General features: G+C 41.6%; 1 protein-coding gene across 1 annotated transcript; it reads right to left on the bottom strand.

Annotated features, from left to right (window-relative positions):
- Positions 1-1,920: 1,920 nt before the first annotated feature.
- On the bottom strand, positions 1,921-24,734 carry LOC311260976 (uncharacterized protein; the record flags this gene model as incomplete). The annotated part of the gene is made up of 12 exons (XM_084359314.1): positions 1,921-2,370; positions 9,112-9,288; positions 13,821-13,943; positions 14,142-14,227; positions 14,354-14,433; positions 15,929-16,005; positions 16,171-16,317; positions 16,547-16,814; positions 16,905-17,133; positions 22,059-22,092; positions 24,386-24,519; positions 24,662-24,734. The coding sequence occupies 12 exons, from the start codon at positions 24,732-24,734 to the stop codon at positions 1,921-1,923; spliced, it is 1,878 nt and encodes a 625-aa protein (XP_084215440.1).
- Between the last annotated feature and the right edge of the window lie 1,097 nt (positions 24,735-25,831).

The raw sequence follows: 25,831 nt of genomic DNA, 5'->3' as shown, positions 1-25,831 counted from the left end.
GACCGACTTCCTCTGACCGACTTCGAACTGGGCTCGCAAACACTTTCCTGCCGTCTGTCACGCTGCGTCCGACGCTTCCGCGTTGTGCCGGTAGTGAAGAGAGAGGATAGACCCAGCTTCCGTTGCCTCTAAATAACCTCCCGACCGGAAAAAGTGCGCAAGCCACCTTGGTTCCGACATAGTCAGCCCTCCCCACTACACAAACATGATAGATCCTTGTTCTTTAAAAATAGAACAGGGTGCCCACTGATTGTCATCCCATTGATTGAAAACACCTGACTCTAATTTCACCTTCAAATTAACTGCCAATTCTAGAGGTTCACATACTTTTGCCACTCACAGATATATAATATTGGATCATTTTCCTCAATACATAAATGACCAAGTATAATATTTTTGTCTCATATGTTTTATTGGGTTATCTTTATCTACTTTTAGGACTGATGTTGTTTTAGGTTGTATTCATGCAGAAATATAGAAAAATCTAAAGGGTTTACACATTTTCAAGCACCACTGTATACAAGACCTGTGGACAATTTGTAAGGTGTTTCATAATGTTGGACTGGGGAATTCTTTTTAAAGGACTGTGACAATCCAAGGCATACAACTTTAACAAATTCTCTAGTGCCTTGTCTCAGTGCCTCTCTGCTCCATGATCAGTAGTTTAGGAATAGATTCTGCTAACAGAACTCAATGACCCGCTTCCATCACAACACAGAAGCTCCACAGAGCCCCTTTAAATCAGAATCCAAAAAATCCCTCGTCTTCTCACATTTGATTTAATCCAGCTTGCCAAACTTCACAGAAATAGTATCACCGTTTAAAAATCAACTGCTATTCAACCAAATACTAATGGCAAATATTTAGCTCAGGTCAACTATTAGTCCGTGAAGCTGCTCCAAAATTTTAAAGATAATTGACATCATGGATGTTGATTAACTCACCCAGTGGAAGCATGTTAAGTATAAGAGAAGCGGGCTGAGACAGCTGCCCAGTGGGACTCCTTCACATACTGGTAGATCCAGTGCCTGAGACATAATATCAGGAGCTAAAAAATAACCCAGTCAGAAATAGACGATAAAAAAATGTTATTAACAGCTGCAGAGAGACCAACCCAGTTTTCAGGATTGTAAGTTCAGATTTTGTACTGTAGTCAACTCTGTAAAAAGCCATGCTTATACAAGTACAATTAAAGTACAGTACATTAAATACAGACCAATCTGTACTAAGAGTTACAGTATGTACCTTGTCACTTCGCTCTAACATTACACCTGATAATCAAGTTAGACAAACCCAGTCAATACTACTGGCAGAGTTATGCTAGAAAGATAACTGGTTTGTTTGTCACAGTCTGAAGTAAATTAAAGCATTTATAGCCATTCTGAAATGGCCACATTTGAAGACAAGGTGAAAAGGCAGCCATCAGATATACAGTTAAAACAAAAGACTAAGCTAAGAGAGGAATTCAAACCCTGGCTTTTCAGAGGGACTGGGACTGGACTCGGCCATGCCTCCGACCAAGGGGCAGGGACTGGACTCGGCCGGACCTCCGACCAAGGGGCAGGGTCAGTTGTCGGCCATGCTGCCGACAGAGGAGCAGGGTCAGGTGTCGGCCAGGCTGCCGACGGAGAAGCAGGGTCAGGAGTCGGCCAGGCTGCAGACAGAGGAGCAGGGTCAGGTGTTGGCCAGGCTGCCGATGGAGGAGCAAGAACAGGAGTCAGCGGGCCGCCTACGGAGAACCACTGGCAGGTGTCAGCTGAACCGTCGACTGGGAACCAGGAACAGGCGCCGGCAGGACCGCCGACCGGGGAGCAGGAACGGGCGCCTACAGGACCGCCAACTGGGAGCCACTGGCAGATGTCGACCGGGCTGCCAATGAGGGAGCAGGAACAGGTGTCCGCCAGGGTGTCAGCCATGCTATTAATGGAGCAAACCCAGCAGGCATCGGCTGGGCCCCCGACACTGGGGCTGAGGCTCTTGGGCGCTGGACAGCAGTGAAGACAAAGCCCCGGGCAGCGGCAAGGAACAGCTGAACAGGAGGCCAGACCTCAGGCTTCCCGAGAATGGATCCACTGGGGGCTTGTCTGGGGTTGAGGCTGAGGCATGGGCTTGGGCTGGTAGCTGGGCTGGGGCTGAGGCATGGGTTTGGGCTGGAGCGCTCGGCAGCAGCGAAGACAAAGCACCGGGCAGCGGTGAGGAACAGCAAAACAGGGAGCCAGTCCTCAGGGAGCCAGGACGCGGCCAGGAACGTCGCTTTCTTGGGGGCGGGGGTGCCTTGTACGCCAGACGGGTTCCCAAGAAAGGAGATACCTGGGGACTGGCAGCCCCTGTAGCTAACAGGAGGCTAGTAGGGGGGTGGCTAGCAGGCACCTGATGATCCACAGAAGTGGGATTCATCAACATCTCCTGAAACCAGTAAATCACTTCCAGGCTGGTAACTGCTGGGTCCATATTTATGGCTAGATTATTCTGTTATGGTGGGGGGTTTTCTTAGAACTCAAATGCAGATATCAGAGACAGGAAGTCAGTGAATAAAGGATTTTATTTCACAAACTGTGATTTCCAGAGGATAATGGGGAGGAGAAGACCAGGCTTGCAGGCAGGAAAGCAGGCAGGCAGGCAGGCAGGCAGACAGGCAAGCAGGGTTGGCTGGAGCTGGCATGGAGGAACACAGGAGAGCGAACTGGAGGTAGTGTAGAACAGCGCTGGAGATTTCTGCAGCCAAAGAACAAGGGCATTAGTGCAAAGGCAAAAATACAGAAAACACAAAATACTCTGAGTGTATAGAGAACACTCAATCGCAGCACTACAGTCACCGTATGGGATGTAATAATCTAACAGCGAAGTGGTGGAGAGCCCAGGTAGATAAAGCAAGAGGGTGATGAGATGATCTGGGACAGGTGTGCCACTCTGCTGCTGCTGCTGCTGCTGCTGCTGCTGCCATGCCCACAGACACACACACAGGAGAAGGAGCAGGTGAGGGAGAAAAGGAGGGGGGAAAAGCAGGTAGGGAGAACAGAACACAGAAAAACAGAAAAACAACCATACTGCCACAGTAGCACCGTGACACAGACGCTTCTTTCACCATGTTAGCTTATGGGAAAAAAGTCTTTTTGGAGCCCGGTGCATCACTTGACGATGTAATTACATGGTTTGGCCACTATGAATACTGGCTTCAAAGCCTTGCGCTCTTCCTGGGGGCTTGTGTCCTCTGCTTATTTACCATTTTTATGTCACTATTTTGAATCACTCGTTATCAAAGATTTAAATTTATTTTAAAAAGTGGTGTTTCAGCTCTTTAATATCAGGAAAAATTCTACCGCACACTGTCCACTTCACTTGCAATTAACTTTAATGACAACAACGTCTTGGTACTTAGACCTTCTCTTTAATATAAAATCTATAAAAATCTACAAGATTGTTTTGCACACAAAATGTATGTTCACATTTGATGTCATTCTGGTTACGTTTTTATTTTGGCGAAGATATTTCTGTGTGAGGAACATTCTATTATGAGCCATAATGGCTAATTATTGCCTTTTTGTAAGACTAAAAAGCTGCACTATAATAAAACACTTTGGGCATTTCAGTGTTGCCGGTAGGAGCAAGTGTTGCTTCTCCCCTGGACTCTCTTTGTGAGTGGACTCTTCGTTACTTCCTCATTCTGCTGAGCGAAGCTGCACTAAACAGAAGCATTTGAGCTTGTCTCATTCTTTCTCCTTTTTCTACAGGTTTGTGGAGTTTAAAACTTGTATAACTACATAAACATGCTGTTAAAAATTTTAATTAAATGTTTGTTCGATTTTGTGGGTGTAGTACGTTCATTGGTTTTGTGAACAAGTAGAGAAAATACGTTTTCTTTTGTGTCGCATGCGGCCCAGGGTGGTGCCGGTTATTAACATTTGTTTGAGATGAGAGTCAAGTGTGTTTTAGTTTCTGGCTCCATTACATTTCATTTCAGGTTAAAAACTATTCTCTTGGTATGAAAGTTAATTCTCCATTGACATATTATTGGTATAAAAGCTTTGACGTGTAGGTTTTTGAAGATTATAAGCACTTTGAAATGTTTACCATTGAAGTCTTCAGCTCACGCACTTTTACTGAAGTAACAGTCGTTAGTAGTGATATGCTGTATTTTTATTTGCACTAGTTTGTTAGGATAAATAAGAAATCATGTGAGAACCCAGAAACTGTACATTTCATGTAATGTTTTTTTTTTTTTAGATCGTTGTGAACTAAGCATAAACACTAGCTCAGTAAAAGGGCTGAATGAAGATTCACTAATATTCACCTGATTGGACTCTTTTAATTATTTATTTTAATGGTAAATTGAGAAACAGAAATTGGGTCATAGTAGGAGATGTGGTAAGGGTTAGAAAATGGAGGCTGGGGCCCAAGCTGAAGAGAGCCCTTTAAATATCTGGAGTAAAATTCCTTTTTTAAGTCAGATTTACCATTAGTTTATTACCTCTGCCAGGAGGTCATGCTTTTGCCCATGTCCGTTTGTTGGTTGGTTGATTTGTCAGCAGAAATACACAAAAACTACCATACAGATTTCCACAAAACTTGGATGGAGGATGAATCTCGGCCCAAAATAGACGCCTTTAACTTTTGGTGTTGATGTGGATTAAAGGATAACTACCGTTTTTTACAACCTGGACCTTATTTCTAGCAAAATATATGGTCATTTATTCACCCAGATAACTTTGGTGTCATTTGAAGTTGTTCGGACAAAAATTTGATCCAGTGGAGCGCCGATATATCCATATAATGCGATTAGCGGGGCACCGAAGCGCAGCTTTTATGAGCATTATCTGCCACGAAACTAGTTCATTTCACCAATATTTTGTTATGATACGCTAGTGCTATTCCCCTCTGAGTCCGGGCTCGTCTATTGTCAACATCCGGGGTCTGTAGGTTGACCTACTACCTCTGACCTGGAGGATGTCGTCTCTGAGCTGCGCGCACCCACGACAGCCCGGCTTGTTTACCTGTAGCTGCTACTGCTAGTTTGACCCCGGAGCTCTGTTGAGAGCTCTGTTGGTATATACTGTTTTGTTATCACCACACTATCAGAGCAGCAGAGCACCAAGAGCAGTTTCATGAACAGTTGGAATGGCAGTCCCAGCTAAATGTTGCAACTGTGGAGTGAATGAATTAATCAAAATAATTCACATGAGCAGAGCAGAGTGAGCTTTTTGCATGCATAACATTAGCTAACTGCTAGCTAGAAGCCTGCATTTCTGAAACGTATTTTCATCGGTATATTATTACTAGTATTTCTCATTATCTCTTACATTACCATCTTCCACACTGCCGAATAAACTCTTGCACAATAGGCACTACATTTTTTAACCTATTACATGCCTTTCGATAGGAAAGTTTTAATTTCCTCTATTTTCTGACAGTTCACCTGTTTGTTAATTCATACAGACAGCGCATGCTCTGCTACTTTGAACAGCCAAGCTCTCATTTCAGCATCAGATTGGATTTATGAACACACCCTTTATTTCATAATTAAGTGGCTGTGAAACATGTTGTAAAGAAATTCAAGACATTTGTTGAACTTATTTCACAAATACATCAAACCTGTATTAAAAAAGAATGTGGATTAACAGCTGTCTGTGAATAAAACCTGGCAGTTCTTATATCCGTTCCAAATCCAAGCTGTCCTCTTCAGTAGACTATGGGCAAAAAAGTGTTCATGACAGCTGAGCTGCAGGGGTTGAGTTCTCAGTTTATTAGGCACACCTGGCTAATGCAGTCTGGGACAACAACCATGACAAAAATGGTACCTAACATCATTCCATTTGCTGGAAAAACTATACAAATAAATGTTATGAAACTGCAGAACAAAGCTTGAAGAAGGTTATTTGAATGTGTGTGTGTGTGTGTGTGTGTGTGTGTGTGTGTGTGTGTGTGTGTGTGTGTGTGTGTGTGTGTGTGTGTGTGTGTGTGTGTTTGTTTGTGCAGGGGGAGGGCTTTGTTTTAGAAGTCCATCATTTCCAATAATTTCCCTTCGGGAGTTATTTAAATAAAATGTGCAGAACATTTAAAAGCAGCTATGTCCATAAATAAAATGTAAACAATCCAAAACATTTCGAAACTTTCTTTTTGGTGTGTGTTTTTGTATATTTGTGAATGAATGACATATAGGACAGGAGAGGGGTTATAAACTGAGACAGAGGACTATTACACATTTAATGTTTAAACATTTCAAATTTTGGCACTGTTGACATGTAGGTTCAATCCTTGTGTCCTCCATGTCGAACTGCTCTTGAGCAAGACACTGAACCCCAGATTGTTCCTTGTGGTGTATATGTCAAAAAAAAAATGTGAGGGCCATTAGAAAAAGATGTCTGGAAGATGAATGTAATGTATATCATTAGTTCTTTAAAGGTCCTTTTTGTAAGAAATGATGATTTTTGAGTCTCATGCTTTGGGATGCCTTAGGATTGTAGGACGGGTTGTCCACCATCCCAGTGCGTCAGTATTTGACGAGTTGGGAATGAGACTCAAAACTCTACTTTTCTTACAAATAGGACCTTTAAAGGCCCTTAAAACCTATTCTCTTAATCAACTTCCTGCTATCAGTGACATGAACACACTGACTTGGTTATTTCACATTTCTGTAGGCTACAGCGCTGCAGGGGTGACATATTTTTGGATGATAACCCAGAAGTTAGCATCTCCCCGGTCCCCTCAGCAAAAAGCCTATGGGATTTTTTAACTGGATTTTGGATTATTGAAGAAAATAAACTCTGTGACAAACACAAGTTTATGATACCTACATATTTTGTTCAGCAAGCTAATCTTCACAAATAAACATCTCTTTTATGATTTTTGAAGCATATTTGAAACATAAATTAACTACACCACAGTTGGATGACTTCAACGTCACCACCACTCGGTTTCCTACTACGCTATACTATACACTAGGGATGCAATGGTACAGTTTTCCCACGGTTCGGTATGCATCACGGTTTTTGGGCCACAGTAACGGTACGGTTTCGATATCTTAATATAAAACTACTCACACTAGAAAGGGCAATATTGCATGTAAAAATAATTAAAAGCAGATAGTCAAACTACAAACATAAAAATTTAACACTTATCTTAATTGCCTTCCATAAAAAACATATGCAGTATCCAATCAAGTTAAACAGCAAACATTATTGTAGTATTGTACTGTATTGTTTTGTTTGCCTTTGCGTATTGAACAGTTCGATAAAATATTGAATATTGTTGCATCCCTACTATACACACACACTTTACCATAATTGATCAATCTACAAGCTGTAAAGTTAGAGCTAGAATAGTTTGCAACTAGAGTCCGCCTGTAAAGATGGACTAGTGAGTAGATGAGTCTCTGTTCGGTGTGAGGACATTTAATGTCTCTAACAACTTCTGTAGTCTCATTTTGCCACTTGTTAGCAACCACCTTTTAAAAGATATGTAACCCTTTTGAATAACTGATATTTTATGTCGTAGAACACAATGTGAAAATCTGTAATGTTTGTATTTATCACAGACCTTATTTCAGGCATTTAACCAAAAACCCATTTTAAAAAAAAATAAATAAATAAAAATACACATTGATATCGAGTTGAGGGAACAGGAAGTTCCAAAATACTAACTTATTTCCAGGTTTTAGGACTCATTTCTGTGGCACTCTATATCTTTTTTCTCCAGGCTCTTCACACTGGATTGGAGCGGGCTAAGTTAGAAAACGATGATGCCACATGCCCTAATCGGGATTGAGCAACATGTGAATCAAAAGCCAATGATAGTTGGTGGGTTGTTGGCCACTATCAAATTTGATCAGATAAATATACCTAATAGATGTGTAACGGGTTTGGTCTGGACCCAATAGCAGCACAAGGACAGGCAGGTATCATTGGTAACAAACTTTATTAGCTCAGGTGCAGGAAATATTGGTAGTTGACAAACTAGTCCTTTAACAGTCTCTGGCGGGGATTGTAGCTTTAGGCTCAGCTGAACCAAACCAGGATACTGGTGAGTAACGTCCGTGAACTCAGTCTTGTACTCACTCGGTGAAGGAATAATCAGAGTCACTGAACTGCAGATAGCCACAGAGGAGACTGGAGTGACACTCACTCTGTAGGGCTGAATCAGGTAATCACCAGATAGCCAAGGGAGCCGACAGGCAGAATCCAGAAAGGGACAGGCGAGGATCGTGGTCAGGGGACGGAAGGCTGAGGTGATTTCCAGGAGATCGGTCAGGCAGGATAGTCAGAGCCAAGCAAGATCGAAACCGGGAGATCAGGCAGATAATCGCTGGAGAGTCTGGTGCAAGCATCGAGAACAATCTGGCAATGAGTGAGTGTGGAGCTGGGGCTTAAATGCGGCCAGAGCAGAGCAGGGAGCACAGGTGAGTGGAGTTGGCTTGATGAGAGGGGTGTGTCTGATTGGCAGATTGAAGCAGGCAGGTGCAGAGTGGCGAGGCAGAGATGAACTGTGACAAGATGTTTTTTTCTTTATTATTCATGTTAGTTTTTAGAGGCTTTAAAACTAATGACACAAATATCATATTTCTTTTCATCATATGTTGGATCAGTTTCAGTCATTTTTGTTTTTTATAGTTGTGTGTGTAAATGGTCATACAATTGACTTATAACTTTTCAGGGTGTTTCAATATTGAAAAGTGTGTAAAGATCTTCAAAGATCTTTTTAGTTTCATGTATTGATAAATCAGTCTAATGTTATAGGTTCTAAGGAAAGACATTTTCTGAATCTCGAAATTCTGTTATTTCAGCATCCTAATAATCCACCAAGCATTATTCTTGAACTAAGTGACATTTGTTGAAATAGTCCTAAGTAATGTTGGCACCAAGATGCAGATGTGGGAGACTTTACCAATACACAATTTTCATTAAATAAGTTTAGTCTCATTCCCACTAGACAACAGCCTTTCGAGTCTACTTGGAAGTGGGCAGACCACATGCAGGGACATTAACAGCAGCAGTGACCGTTTTCAAGTCAATATTTTCACCCTGTTTGTGACTAGATGATTTCAGCTTCATTTTTCTGGTCTGCCTTGGGTAGCATTAGCAAATCAGGGGCAAGATATTTCAATCCACCACCACCCACAGAGGGAACAGATGAAGATATCATGGAAGAGGTGATGTAGTCCTGACTTTGGACGCCTGGATGGGCTCTGAAATCCACTCTAGACTGCACTGCTGGGATGAGCATCTGGGCTGACGCTGCAGAGAAGCTGTAGGGATAAAACAGAAAGCCTCCGAAGTGTGAAAGGCTCACCAGGTCCTGTTAACAGGGGGAGAATACATACAACAGTTTATCAGTATTCTGTCATTGACAAATGTGAACGCTCAGCTCTGAAAAAGACAATGATATCAATATAATAATGTAATACATATTATCTGTGGCTGCAAAATACTTGAGGCAGACAATCAACGCATTAATACTGTTTTTGAATCCATACTCAAAAGCTATTAATTTTTTTCATTTATCAAAGATAAAATCTGCAAAATAAGGGGTGATTTTCAGGTAATTAAATTATACAGCTTGAATTCATTATATTGTAATATGGCTATGTAATCTGACTAGAGTCCTTCACAAAGAAATCCACAGTCAAGCAGCATTAAACAACTTAAACAAATTGCCACAGGCTTGTATAGGCAACGGAGAGAAACGGGGAAGCTCTCATATTTCACGTCACGTTACAATCCACTCACATATGGTGAATAAAAAAAGTGTTTCATACATGTTAATTGCTACAAATTTATAGAGCTTTAATAGTGAGTAGAAACATTCAAATGTAGCACACACATCATTATGCATCAGCAATCATAACAATATAGTGGCATGTGGCTATTCGGTAGGTTCAAACTGTTTTCGCTCAAGCAGCCCAATCGGTCGAAACTAAAGCCGCAGGTGGTAATGAGCAGGTTTTGTGAAATTCTGTCCACCATGTTTTGAGATACACATTTTTGGCGCCCCCTGTGGTTGGGGCTCTGAGTTTTATGATAATTGGATCAATGGTTATTGAGTTATGGCCAATTCATTCTAAGCCTTGCCATTTACGGAGATATTTGGATTGATAGCAAACACATTTTTCGACCAATCTTGCTCATTTGTAAAAGACGTGTATCCTATTCCCATGAGGCTGTATACCCAATTTGGTATTGATTAAACCAAATTTGGAAAAGGAGATGTCATGCTAATTAGTGTGAAGGAACTTTCCTTCTTAGTTAGCAACCTTCTCCTATTCTGTGTTAGATTAATTCTGTACATACAGCAGGAGAGCCTGCATAGTTTATTCTGTCTCTCAGCTCAGTGCAGCTGTCTTTGATAAAACTGAAGCAAACAAGCCCCATTTCTGTGGAAACCAAGGTTAGAGTAAGATAGAGAGACAGAGAGATAGAGAGACGGTTGTGCAGCAACCGTCGACACCATGACTGTGTTTAACAAGATCATAACAAAACTGTGTTGCTTTTCTGCTATTTGATTATGAGCACCTAAGCCTGTAAAAGGCTAGGGGGTTCAGTTTATGTTCAAATTGCATTTTGATAAGTTAAACGAAAGCAGAAAAGAAGGAAATCAAAAGAACTGGATTGCAAATACGCTGAAAGTGCTTTTAAAACATATATAGAGTATGTTTGAAAAGATTTGGAATCAGACTCAGTGGTTGGTCAGTTGGTTTTGGAGAAAGCCCGTGGCAATAACACCGCACTGAACGAATTGGGTGAGGGGTTTCCGGGACGAGTTTGGTGCTTCGACACAGATGATAAATGTATTGAGGTTAATCCTGTGGGAAGACGTTCAGGGTCAGTTGAAACATATTTTATCAATTAAGCCAAGAGGTGCGGTGAGATCTGTGTCTGTCGTGCTGTTATGTTTCTGACCGCAGCTACCTGGTGAAGTTTTCAATTGTGTACACAAGGGTGAAAATACTTTCTGAGTTTTACCCCATCAGTCTCAAGAAACCGCCGCCACTGACGTAAGACTTAAACAATAAGAACACTTGTGGAGACCCTTGATGTTGTTTGCAGTGTTTTATTGGTGTATATTTGTGTTTCTGATGCTGCTGCTATGTTGATGGCTGTATAATTTGTGTGATTTAAGCTTCAATGAAAAAGGTGGAACAATCAGTCCACAGCAGATGCAAAAGATAAATCTGGAAAAGCTAAAAACAAAAGCTAAAAATAAAAACACACATTCATCGAAAGAAGATACGTGTAAAAAGCAAAAATGATCTATGTGCCACTGATAACCTGGAGGCATTCATTCATTCATTTCATTTGGCGCTTCATTATGGTGCAGGAATAAAAAGAGAAGATAATGAACTGTTCACAATTCAAATGTTCCTACAAAATGTAAGATCACACATTGCTGCAGCTTACAAAATCTCAGTTGCTAATTGACAAGGCAAAAATTGGAAAACAACAAAATAAATAAAATGATTGGATTACACAGAAATCAGGTTTTCTGTGCAGCAAGCTTGTCCACCAGGCCCTAAGCAAATGGCGCAGCATGTGCAGCATAACAAAACACCCCCATCTTCAGACAAAGATCCTGAAAAAGGAAACAGACAGTTCTACCTGTCCCACAGGACCCAACTATGCCAGTTGAAGTTCATGGTACTAGTGTTGATATTTTAGTTGATAGTGGAGCTACATGGTCAGCTGTTAAAGCTACTGAGCAAGTATGTACACCAACATCTAGCTTTGTCACCACCATAGCAGTTGCAGGTATTCCTATTGCAGAGCCAACATCCAGGAAGTCACAGTTGCAGGTTCAGATGAACAGCATTCATTTCTTATCTCTGATAAGAGCCCAATAAACTTGACAATCCACTTTATTTTTAACTATCGCTGATGAGAGGGCTATACAGGCTGTTCAGTTTTTGCAGTCTACTGTTGACTGTCTGTATAGCTGGACGATAGCTGACTTTCAAATGTTACAGTCCTTCACTGTCTCCAACATTCAACAAGTTGCTAAAATAACAGCATTGATTGAGTCCTGTCTTGCATTATCATTGCACAGTGGCTTTCAATCCTTCAGATGAATACAAACACATGCATGATACTTTTTTGAATACACAAGAGGGGATGCATTGTGAGAAAATTGTGTTTGTGGGTCCGCAAGGGTGTGCTTTACCAATTCAGATGCCTTTCTTTGAGGGAGACTGTAGCACGCTCTCGTACTCAGACAACAATAAGTCTTGGTGATGATTTGTACATGTCACATTTGAGTGAACATCTTTCACTTCCACAAAGTACATTTGTGTTGCAGCAGTCACTCCTTTCTGTACAGTACGGACCCCCTTCAGACCTTGCTGAAGTTCTGGTCATTTTATGGGGTAAACATAAAAATCAGGGGCGGCTGTAGCTCAGTGGGTAGAGCAGGTGGTTCGAACTCTGGCTCCCCTGGGCGGAGCTGAGCTACATGCCGAAGCATCCTTGAGCAAGATGCTGAACCCCAAAATTGCTCCTGATGCGCAGTTGGCACCTTGCGAGGCAGCCTCTGCCATCAGAGGGCCCTGCGATGAGCTGGCGTCTCATCCAGGGGTGTACCCTGGCCTTCGCCCACTGAGAACTGGATTTGGCCCCAGTAGCCCCGCAACCCCCCGAAAGGGGGGATAAAGCGCCAACACCCCGCGACCCCAATAGGGACAAGCGGACAAGAAAATGAGATGAGATGAGAGAACATAAAAATCATGTGGGATTTGTAAATTCTGCTCCGCCTCACAGAGTGACCCTCAAAGCTAATGCTAAGTAAAACAGTACCACTGCCTTAGAAAGCAATTGATAGCATTGAGGGTGTAATTCAATCTCTATTAGATCAAGGCGTGTTGGTTGAAACAAGCAACCCATGTAACATTCCTATTCTGATAAAGATAATAGCGCGTACAATTGCTGACATTACAATATATAAATACAGGGCTCCACTGACATCATAACAACAATACGTTTTTTACACAAAGAAATCATTTCTTCATTTGCTAAATGAGCAAGTAGGCCCAAATAGTTGAGAATGTTTTGTCGACAGCATTTTGCAAATGTTTATACAGTTTCTCCAATTGCAACAAGTTTCCAAACTCAGCTCTTTTTTTTTTAAAGTAACAGGCTTTTACAGCGATGCCGCAAAGAAACTTTTTACAAGGAAAGAAACATCTTAATGTATAGTACTTAATGCCGAATTTACAAGAAAAATGAGTTAAAATTTGCCATTGCCGTTTCACAAAGTTGCTTAAGTTTCTCCTTGCAACAACTCTTAAAATCACTCGATTTGAAGGGAGTCTAGGATATTGCTGTTACTGGTGACATTCATCACTTCATTATGTGGTCCATATCCATGAATTTCACACATACACACACACACACACACACACACACACACACACACACACACACACACAGCAGCCCAGTTGTGTAAAGTAGATAACAACAACAGGTATTTAAATTCAAATAACAAAAAGTTATGACAGTGCACACCCCAGAGAGAGAGAGACTTACAGTATGTGGTCATTGTCACTGTCATTCACAAGAGCATATGATGTTACGTTCCTCTGGAAAACTTGTTTCTTTGAGCCCATTTATATTATTAATGTTAAAATTACCCATTACATTGAAAAAATCATTATTGTAATTAAAATAACAGCTGTTGCTAATGTATTGGACACCCCCACACATCTGTGATTTTATTGCTTTAATGGGAGCTCGTACCCTTCCTTTTGGGAACTCAGCTCCCATTGGCTCCCATGTAATTCAAACCCTGCTTGTATGTAATTTAGAAGTGCTTCACTGGTTTGGTGGCAGTGTGTGTACTTGTACCAATGGGTGCTGTTGAAGGCTGATGGGAAACCCTGGTGTTCCTGAAGCTCTGACAGGTGCTGCCAGGCTCATTCCCCAAGGTACTGCTCCGTCCATGGTGGCACAACTGTTCCAGGTGTTTACCTGGGTAGAGTGGAGAACACTGTTGGGGATACTTGGATCCTGCAGATGTTTGTGTAATTCCAGTGGATAAACACAGCCGTGTGAAAAATCACTGCATGATTTGCACTGTTGTTCCTTCTCCATTCCATCATTTAATTTACTGGTGACGTAGCTTTGTCTGGGCTCCATTTGTCTCTGTGTCACAACTGGGGTCTGTACTGTCCTTTCTGTTATGGAAACGTTCTCAGTTTCTGTTTGAGTGTCCTCAACATGGTCGTCTTTGTCACTGTCACTTTCATGAACATCTTGAAAAAAAATAGATAAATAGGAAACTTAGATTTGCATTAATGTCTGTCTCACAGATTGTTCAGTGTTGACAAAATTAGCATTAAACAAGTGGAAGTAGTGTCTGAAAATAATGTTTTCTGTACCTGAATATTTTGAATTGTATGAATATGGTGCAGATGTCATCCTCATCTCTTTACACTTTTGTGATGAATGTTGTAGTTTCCTGATGTAATAGAAGGAGGGAAAATAATTGAGTGATTCTTATTCTTTACTGGATCACTAACAGCTTTCACAACTTGGTTGCTAGTTCCCTGGGGACCTCATTAACATAACAACTTCAGAGGGCATAAATTCAAATTGAGCAACTGATAATCATTTCTTAGAAGAAAAAAATCAATAATGATACCTGAAAATTTTGATGATTCAAATCATTGTTTTAAAATGATTCTAGTGACAGTGACTGTATAGAAAAGAGTGATAATGCTTCAGACAGCAGCATCATGCAGACTTTTACAGGCTGGGAAAATTAGATTTTCTCTAAGTACAGGTTAAGTAAATTTCTCGCTAAACCAATTTGCGAATTGTGCTCCATCCTATCACCTTTTCTTTAGCTGCTCTGCCAAGTTGATGGTTGAAACAGTTTGAATCTGCACTAATATACGCATTGTCATAAAAACAAACCTATATCATTTTTAATTAACATTCCCTTTGGTTTCTGCTTTAGACTGACAAAATTATTCTCATAAAGTCTGTGTGTACTAGTTATTACTAAGTAGGGCCAGGCGAAATGGCCTTAAAATAACATTGCAGTATTTTTAGGCTATATCATGATACATATCTAAGACAATATAAAGTCTCATATCACGATCACGATATCATTTAGATATATTGCTCAGCCTTATTACTAAGCCACGATTTAGAACATAAAGGTCACGTCCTCTGTCAATTTCTGAACGAGTACTGTAAATGTTCCGAGATTTTCTTTCTGTGCTACTTTCTACTTCTACTCTACTACATTTCAGATTGAAGTAGTGTACGTTTAAGCTCTGCTACATTTATCTGACAGCAAAAGTTAGCCGTTACTTTGCTGATAAAGATTTGACACACTAATGTAAAATGTTATGTGAATGAATGTATAAGAAATGATACATTGCTTAAGCCCAACAGTATTAAAGGTAGGTTCCCCATGAATAAGCTTCAAAATCATTGTTGCTTTTAAGTTAATGCATTAGTAAATAATCGGATAATATGACTATAACACACACAATAACAGTAACATTATTATTAGGAGTGTTGTTAGTAGTGGTTATTATTATTATTATTGTTATTAATAATACTTATAATAGTTATAATGATCGTTATTGTATTATATTATTATTGTTATTGTATCGTGATGATACATTATTATTATTTTAATAATAATAAAATAATAATTATAATAATTACACATTGTATACAGACAGGGGGCATTTTGCATAATGTGTAGTTTTATTTTTGATACTTTCTGTACATTTTACATGAACTGGCATATGTAATTAGGTACTTCTGCATTGTGTTGTGCCACCTTTGCTTAATCCAAGTCTCTGGACACTTCTATTCAGAATCATATTGGCACAGAGCACAGAAAAAGGGGACTCTACCGCTATAAAGGAAGGTTTTTTCCATACTATACCAAACTCTTAAGTCTTATGTTGTTATTGAATGAACAAATAACTTGCCTCTTTTCTCGTCTTCCGTTGCCCGTGTCTCGAAATCCCTTTGCGAAAGGATTGTTGTCAATTTTCAACTGTGTAATCTGAAAATTGGTACAAAGGAGAGCACCAGAAAATCCTATTATAATCATAATATTGTAATTACATGCTTAGTTAGTTTTTAAAGGGCTGTATAGCCGTTAAGTCGTTTTTGTTTAAAAAGTTGATTAGTATTAGGTTTCGTATTATAGTAAAAAAAAAACTCTTACCTTATCATTTTGGTAAGCTGTTACTGCGATGAATTCAGTCTCAGAGAAGACATATGTCCTAAAAGTGCTGTAGGGCAGTTTCAGGATGTCATTTGCCTTCACTATATGAAACCTTGGCTGGTATTTGTGCATCGAGTTGAGAATTGTCTGCAAATGATATTAACGACATAGTTAAAATCATATTTTGGCAAATAATGTGGAAAAAAATCTCAATTGTGTTGTTTTATGGTCTTGAAAATCATTTCAATAGAGAGAGGGGGGGGGGGGAATATTGAAATCAATAGGATTAGGCTCGTTTCTGCATTACAATAAATCTGCTGTAGTATTCTAAATGGGATGCACGTTAAAAGTGCAAAAATGAATAATACATACGTACAAATCCATGCTTATCCGATATGCTGTTGGTCAGTTTCAGTTTGTGGAAGTTGACCACTTTGGACATCCACTGCTCGCCCGTGGCCGGACTGTCCGGGTGGATGTACATGCGTTTGGGCATCTCCGGGTCCGCCTTCCCCGCCACCATCCAGCGGGAGTTATGAAACTTATATCTGCAGTCATCAGCCGCCACGATGTCTAAAAGAAGAATATATTTGGCTTTTCTGTCCATCCCGGTGTACCTGGCCTTGAAAGGCGGAAACATGCGCCTGCAGGGAGAAAAGACAGCATGAAGCATGTAATTATTAAACCACAGGAAAACGTTCCACGTATGCGTAATTATTAGACAGATACTTTACCTTCCAGATTTTGTGATGACCATCTCAGTACCGCATTTGTGGAACTGTCTCCAAAGGTCGCTGGCTTCCAGATAAACTTTCGGCTCATCCTCTGTCATTTCCCCTCCCTTCTGAATTTCGGGTGGCCTTCGCGAAATCAAAGACTGCTCCGGAGGCGAAGTGTGGATCATCGGGTCCGCGCTGGCATCCGACCTGGGCACTGGTGATCCTCGGGAGGATAAGGCGATGGCTGAGAACACAACAGTGAAGGTCAGGCCAAGATAGTCCCGTGAAGGGCCACGTTCCGACGTTATAAAAATAAACTTTTACTCACGACTGTTGTAAGGTTACACTTTGATGTCACGTTGATAGGAGCAGGATAAACGTATCTGCATGTTTTTAAATACACTAAAACGCATTATAGATAACAGCCTTAATACTGTTACAGCCTTAATACTGTTACTCGTTTTCTTTGTTTTGTCATAGAAAAACCCTGCCCACTGTCCAGTGCGCTCTGATGCCTCCCAGCCTGTGTCCAAGCTGATTTTCTCCTTGACACGTTAGGAGTCAGTGTGACACCCAGCAGTGGGTGGAGTTTTCCTGGTATTGCGTTTTATGTGCAGAAGAAATGCTGCTTCAGGTGTCTTGACTGGTCTGAGGAAGATGTTTGTGACAATCTGAGGTTAAGATCCAGTTTTATTAATCATAGAGTGACATACCAACCATGAACCAAGTAGAGCACTTTATTAGGCACAAAAATGAGCATATATATCTTTGTTCCCCTGAGTTTGAATGAAACTATATCTGACCCCCATAAATTATGAACTGTACCATCATGATATCTGAACCCAACATTCTGGTACAAACATGACTCTCTGTCTTCCTTCCAGCGCCCTGTGGTGTGATTAGCTCCACTGATGTGGTCTCTCCTCCCAGGCAGTGCAGCATGGGGACAGTCTGAAGGCATTACACCCTACAGAGGTGCAGCCTCTGCCAGCAATTGTCCTGGCTGGATTAAGCTCTGGGTTTGATTACAGACGTTTTATTGCTCAATGGTCCATGACAGCGTAGGAACGTTCCAGGGAAAACTTTGTGTGAGTGAGGGCGGCAGGTTCAGGATGTCACCCGTGACGTGCTGCACAGCAGGGGCTCTACAGCAAGTCAACATGAGGAGGTGGTGCTCAATATAAGGTTACTGAAAACCATAAAGTGTGAAGAAAGCAATTACTCTTTGTTGTGTTAATACAACAAAACAAGCAATATTACTACAATTTAAGATCCTGAAGATAAATGTTTTGCTGCTGGATCAGTTGATCAGCCACAATAGTAATTCATTATTTTTATTCTGCATTTCACAACAGTTTGCCAGTAAAATAAAATCATTCAAAACTGTGCTGGTTTGGCTCTGATGCAGCATGCAATCTGCAAAATAGCCTAGTAAAAGATACCAAGTGCAGTGGAGTAAAAAGTACAGTATTTTCCAACAAAATGTAGTGGAGTGGAGGTATAAAGTAGCAGAAAACGGAAATACTCAGTAAAGCAAGTACCTTAAATTGTATTTAAGTACAGTACTTGAGTAAATTTACTACTAGTTATATTCCATTACTGATGATGTGTGCAATTTGTCAACCCAGGTGTCTGAACTTGCATAAACATACAGCTGACTGCTTTTTGTTCACTCATGATGTATGTTCACTAAATTGTGGTCAAGTGAAAAAAAATCATATAAGGTCTATAAGTCTGTAATATCTTGACATATTAAACATAACTTTCAATGATGATAGTGAAATGACTGTAGTTGTAGTAGTTAGTAGAAACTACAACAGTTGCTGCTACTGTACTGAAAGTTCAGTGTCAATGACATCCATTTCATGGCCTGGATAACAGCAGATTTTCTTAAAGAAACAAATCAAGGCTTTTCAGAGGTCGTTTAAGATATGCAGGTGGCAGAGACTGAATCTTTTTCTGGCAGAGAAGAAGGGGAAAACCCTGCCTGTCCGTCAGCCAACATCAAAGAGCCAGTCAGTAATCTGAAACAGGCCAGAGAATGCTGGCAAACAAGACGCCTGGCTGTTATTTGTGGGTTTGGCCCACAAGCTGCATGGGAAACCTGTCACTGAGGATAAACCTGCAGATCTCCACAGGGTCACTGCCCAGTAACACATTCTCATAACTCCCTATAAAACCTCCATGTTACTGGAATTGACCATTTTGGATGTGGCAATATAGCCAATAGGGAAAGAGCAGCTTGGAGAGCTGGGAGAGGAACCTTTATCATGCAAACCTTAATCCAGAATTGCACTCATTGTCAGACTTAATTTTGGATATGATTACATGTTTACCTTGCAAGTCAGCTGGAATGATTGAAATTGTGTTATCTTGCAAATCCATCTTTCAATCTTTCACAAGTGCATAGCCTCAAGCTATGCACTTGTGGCTTAACCACAGTTGTTCGGACCAATCAGCATCCTGTGAGGAACTACTGGCTGCTGCGGGCTTGGTTTTTAGTGTGAAAGCTAAGTAGAGAAGCAATTGTAAAATTGAAAACAACAATGGCAGCTCCTCAAGAGATTGGCATAGATCAGGGGTCTCCAACAGAGGGCTCGTGAGCTACCGGTAGCTTGCAGGCCCTAAATAAGTAGCTCGCCAAGCAAATCCAAAATATAAAAAATTAAAAGAAATAAAATAAAAAGAATCTAACCATTGCATAAACAAAACCTCACTCATAGTGAACTCTATCTACTTACTACAACTCTAGATCTATCTAAACCCCCTCCCACCCCACCCCACAATGAATATCAACCAATCACGTTTGAGTAACAGTAACGCAAGCCAGCGACTAATGCTAATATTTGGCCCGTCATTTAGCAAAGATAAAAAAAACTTTTTACAGATGGGGGTTTTGTCAAGGATGCCTCTCGTGGCTGATTCTTTGTTCAAAGATCACGAAAATGGCCCTGAAATCCTGTCTGCTATATCAGAGGTGCAGTTAGGCGTGAATGGCAAGGAGAGTTTCTGCGCTCTCAGAGGACGCAAAGGGGCAGTTGGAACATGACATAGGCACGTGCAAATGGTTTTCAATTCAGTGTGATGAATCAGTGGACTCAAGCGACACTGCTCAGTTGGTGGTGTTCATTAGAATGGTGTTTGAAGACTTCTCCATTAAAGAGGAATTTCTCACATTGCTTCCTTTGAAAACAACAAACAGAGGCCTGGATATTTACAACGTAGTGAAGAACTACTTTGCCGAAAAGAATGTGCCATTAGAAAAATTGGTGTCAATAAAAACTGATGGATGCCCTGCCAAAGTCATGGGGTTTGATCATGTCATGACACCTGTCATAAAGATAATAAATTCTATTCGAGCAAAGGCCAAACACCATCGAGGTTTCAAGTTATTTTTGGAAGAATTGTCATCAGAATATGGAGATCTTTTGCTGCATGCAGAAATCAGATGGCTTAGCAGAGGAAAAGTCCTGCATCGTTTTTTAGCACTTCTGACAGAGATCAAAGCTTTCATGGAAGCAAGAAATGAGGTTACAACTCTGCTGTCTGACACTGAATGGCTACTGGATCTGGCATTTCTAGCAGATGTGACAGAGAAATTAAACAACCTGAACTGTGAATTGCAAGGCAAGGGGAAGACAATCAGTGACATGATTAGTGCTGTCAAGGCTTTCAAGGCAAAACTGGGCCTGTTTCTCCAACAAGTAAAGAAAAGGAAGATGCTGCACTTCCCCTCTGTACACAAAATGCTGGAAGACAATTATGCTGCATCTGGGGCCATGGACATCCAGAAATACATAGACCTCTTGACCAGGCTGGGTGGGGAGTTTGAGCAGATTCACAGACTTTGTGAGGCTGGAGCCCTGTGCCACATTTATTTCAAACCCCTTCATGGATGTGGACATATCTGACATTTCTGAACAGATGGGTGAGGTGTTCAGTCTCAGTGCTGTTGATTTGGAGATGGAAATTCTCAGTCTGCAAAATGACATCCGGTTGAAGTCGCATAAGTCTGCTCATAGACGTCGGAACTAGGGGTGCGAGGTGTGTGGCCACACCCCATCAGCCTCCCTACCCACTGCATTACACTTTAAAAAAATTAATTAATTAATTAATTAATTAATTAATTAATTAATGCATAGATCTATGCTTTTGATGTGACATGCAGCCTGCCTGACTACATACAGTAGCCTAGGCATCTGGCATAGGAGTCAGGCTGCATCTGGACCTGGTGCGCTCCGAGGTGGAGCGGCGTTTTGATTAGGAAGGACTCCGCATAGCAGCAGGGCGAGAGCAGGCAGTTCTTGAGGCGGCTCAGGGGAAACGAGTGGATGTGGGTTCCCCGGAACTGACCCCCTTTCCACGAGAGTGGCTAAGCCTTGAGCTGGACATATTGAGGAATGTGTGTAGGGGACGAGAAGTTAGCACCATCCAGGATGTTGTGTCCATCCTGCATACCTTGCAGCCCCAAACCCGCTCCATGCTGTCAGAGGTGGAGAAGCTCATTAAGCTGTGTCTGGCCCTGCCCATATCTGTCGCGGCATCCGAGCGCTCTTTCTCAGCCTTGCGCAGGCTGAAAACCTGGCTGCGCAACACCATGACGCAGGAGAGACTAACACATTTGACCATTATAAACATTCACAGTGACCTTATGGATGAAAGCGATGTCTCGACCCTGCTCAAAATCTTCATCAGTAGGTCAACTGAGAGAAGGTCCACTTTTGGAAATGCATGAAAGCCCTGAGTCAGGAGCGCAGACTTTTCTTTTTTTCATTCAAGGGTACAAATAATGCTGTTATGTTCCTTAAATGGCTTGATTAAGTTATCAAAGTTTAATTTTCTTAACAATAAAGATGCCGTGTTCATCCATTCTAGTTCTCTTATAACTGCATGCTATTATAAAATAACTTCAAATCAAATCCTTAATCATTGATAAAAGTGCGTGCTTCCCCTGCCCCTCCCAACAAAAATCCCACCCCCCCTCTCAGAAAATAGTTCCGACGTCGAGGAGTCTGCTGCTGATTTCTGGAAGCTTGTGGATGCAAAGAAGTACCCCAACATTAGCACACGAGCCATGAAATGTGCTACCCTGTTTGGCTCAACATACCTGTGCAAATCTGCCTTTTCTTACATGAACTTTATCAAGTCCAAGTTCCGAACTTGTCTCACTGATGCCCACCTGGATGACTGCATCAGAGTGAACCTCCTGGGATACACACCAGATTACAATGCCCTGGTCGACAGCATGCAGTGTCAGAAATCTCATTAAAGGTAAGCATATAATAATATTAAAATGTGCTAATATACACTGCAAAAACAAAACAAAAATAAGGGGAGTAGAAGTAGCTTGTGACTTGTTTTATTTTTTGAAAGTAGCTCTCATCCTAAAAAAGGGTGGAGACCCCTGGCATAGATGCTGCTAGAGTATCAGTTACTGTATATCAACGGGCTTCAGTAAGACACAATTCCAAACCTGCTCCTATACACTTCCCCGACCCACTTTCACTCCGTTTGCTCATTTGTGTGGAGAGGCACATTTAGTTTGTTGTTCCAAACCAGTTTGCCTTAAGTGGAAGTGGGTTATAAAGCCCTCAAACACAGAGTCTGCATCGGTGCAGGCTTACAAACAACACTCCTGCAAGGTTACAAGACCAAAAGATACATTTATAGTCATTGTTTTTATAACACAAGGGTTTAAAGGTTTTTTTTTTTGGTTTTTTTTTAATCCTTTGTGCTACATCTATTTTAGAAAACAGAGTGCTGATGAAGAATGGAAGAGTCTCACAGCCTGGGGAATGAAGCTGCTCTGTAGGCTGGTGGTAGGATACTTCTTTATCTTTACATAATGTGACTGGGGTGGGTGTTGTCTATTAGTATCCTGTGGGCTCTGTGCAGACATCTCACTTCACCGATGTCACTGATGCTCTGTAGATTGGTACCATGTTCTGGGTGGTTTTAATCACCCCCTGTAGAGTCTTCCTGTCCCGAGCCGTGCACGCAAGGCCGTAGCCAGGATTTATGAAACACTGAGGTCATGTGTCCTAGCCCTGCTATGGGGGTGCAGGGGCAAGTTTTGGAACACTGTAGTTTAAATCTATGCATTTTAATGAATTTTGAGAGTTAAAATCACTTAAGAAATAATGTTAGTACCAACACATAGAGAAAAATCAAACTAGAACTCAACAGAAGATAGGTGGCGAATATGGACAACTTTGGAATCAGTTTCTTATTGAACTAAAGTCACTTTCAGTGTCAAACAAACTGAGCAGAGGAGCAGAACTCCAGTGGCTGTCAGTTTTGGACTACTTAACTGATTTACTGGTGCCTTATGGCCATTACCATATTGAGTCTACAAACTGGACTGTGCTGCAGAGTCATTAGGGCGAGGACATTGAGGAAGACATTGTCATTCCCATCAGAACTTTAAGCAGTTTTTTTTTTAAACAAGCAGTGGATTACCAGTGACATCAAAGAACTCCCAAACAAGAAAAGAAAGGGGCGTTTATACATGGCGACCAGGCAGAGCTGAAGCGCATTCAAGGGGAACTTAAAGTGCGGCTGAGAGTTGCAAAGGACTCATACAGAAAGAAGGTGGAGCAGAAACTTAAGGACAACAACATGATGTGTTGGGTGGTATGAAAACCGACAGCTGCAAAACAAAAGAGCTGTAGCACAACGGACGGGGATGTGGTGAGAGTTAACCAGTTCAGCCACTTCTAAAATGTTTTTGATACTCCTGCTCCTGCTATTACAACCTTTCCAGGTCGCACCTTTGACTTGGCTCGGCAGCCTGGCGCTGCAGGAATTTGCATTTCCACCACAACCAAAGAACCACCGCTAAGAAAGTGGCTTCGCTAATTCAGTTACAAATATGTTTCATTTCCTATAACTTCTTCACAATAAATGCATTTAAAAAAGCTTTATTTAAAAGTTTAAAAGGCATTTAAAAAACTTTTATTATAAAGCTGCATTACAGGAAACTTTGCGTTTTCACCAGCAGTAACTAAACATGGCTCCCAAAACAGGTGAAAATGAACAAGACGAAACAGTACAACACAGCAGATGTTTGAAAGTACAAACAGGACGAGACTAGAGATTCAGTTAGAAGACACAAAAGTACTGAGAGCTAAACACACAGACTTTTAGAAACATCTGTCTCTCAGGTTTCCTGTACAGACATCAGTTGATTATCAATTTGAGGGGAGGATGGGTGCTTGCTACGGGTTGGCCGCAGTTGCAAGACGTCACCACAGCCTGCTTGGAAGAGGAGCAAGCTTGGCTTGGCCCTACTCCTGAGCAAATCCATCACGAGCGTGGCTTGACTCAACTGGGCACAGTTAAACTGGTGATGGAAAGGCAAATTGTCGTGGCTTGTTTGACTCGGTGTGGCTAAACGTGCTGGTAAAAAATGGCACAAAAATGCTGAAGGCCTGTGCTGTTGAATTGGGGGAGCCCCTCAAACATGTCTTCAATCTGAACCTAAGGCCAAGGCTTACACTCAACTGGACAAAGGGAACATTGCTGTAAGGATCATGCATTTCCAGCGCCTTCATCACCATCCAGCCAAATCCACTGAGAGACAGACTGTTAGAGATGAGGGTGGATTTGTACCTGGTCAACTTGATTCGGACTGTCTCACAGGGAGAACACAATATGTCAGGCTGAAGGACTGCTGCTCTGAGACTTTTGTACAACACTGACTTTAAATACAACTCTGAGGCATGCCCCTTCCAGAAGTTTTCAGATGACACTATGATTGTTGGTTGTGTTACAGGAGGGTGAGTACAGGCGCCTGGTGGAGGACTTTGTGTCATGGCACAGGTCAAACTGTTTACTGCTGAACATCTCCAAGACCAAAGAGATGATGGTGGATTTCCGGAGGACCAGACCCTATTTGCAACCGGTGTCTATTGATGGGGTCGATGTGTACCTAGGGCAAGCTGGATGACAAATTAGACTGGTCAGCAAACACTGACATTCTTCACAGGAAGAGGCAGAGCTGGCTCTATTTCCTGAGGTGGCTGGGGTCATTTAACATCTGTAAGAACCTCCTGAGGATGTTCTACCAGTCAGGTGTCACCAGCATTCTCAGCTAAGCTGTGGTGTGGTGGGGAAGCAGTATTAAGAAGAGGGATGCTAAGTAGCTGGGCAGGCTGGTAAGGAGCGCTGGCTCTGTGGTTTGGATGGACGGGCCCACTTGTATAACTGGCCCACCCTAAATGACCAGGAGAATATACTGCCGATTGTCACGGGAGTCTCCCTACTTTTATCCCTTATACCCATACTCGCTATTCTCCAGAGAGCAGAAGAACTTAGGAAACAATGTTATCAAGACAGGAGGAGAGCTGAGGATTCGATCTCTCTCCCTCCCCGCAATTAATATACCGTAAAATTCGGAATATAAGTCGCACTTTTTTTCCTTTTTTTTTCATCTAAAAATTTGGGTGCGGGTTATACACCAGTGCGACCTATAGACCAAGGTAAATCTTGACATAGTAAATTTGACCCACAAGATGGCGCTACGTAGCTAAAGATTGGGGCGGTGTCCAGTCGGAGCCAGTTATTAGTGTGTGCACAAGCCGCCATATTGGCACAGAGACATGCTCGACACGCGGGACACGCTGGACACGACGACCGAACATGTCGGTGAAAATAACAAGAAAAAGCTACACGGCATCACAAAAACTGCATGTTGTGGACTTCGCGGAACACAACGGAAATCGCCACGCGGGGAGACAGTTTAATGTTGACGAGAAATTGGTTCGTGACTGGTGGAGAAACAAGGCTAAACTCGAGGTCATGGCAAAAATGAAGCAAGCTAATGGGGGGAGAAAATGTCTGTGGCCACGGGTAGAAGATACGGTTTCTGACTGGATCGCTGAGCAAAGACGCAAACTAGTCCCTGTGTCAAAAAACATGATTCGGATGAAGGCAATTGAGGT

Source organism: Pagrus pagrus (genome assembly GCF_965226575.1).
Source record: "Pagrus pagrus genome assembly, chromosome: 8".
In the NCBI taxonomy this organism is placed as follows: Eukaryota; Metazoa; Chordata; class Actinopteri; order Spariformes; family Sparidae; genus Pagrus; species Pagrus pagrus.
Note: the sequence above shows the minus strand (reverse complement) of the source record. Positions and strands in the feature narration are given on the sequence as shown.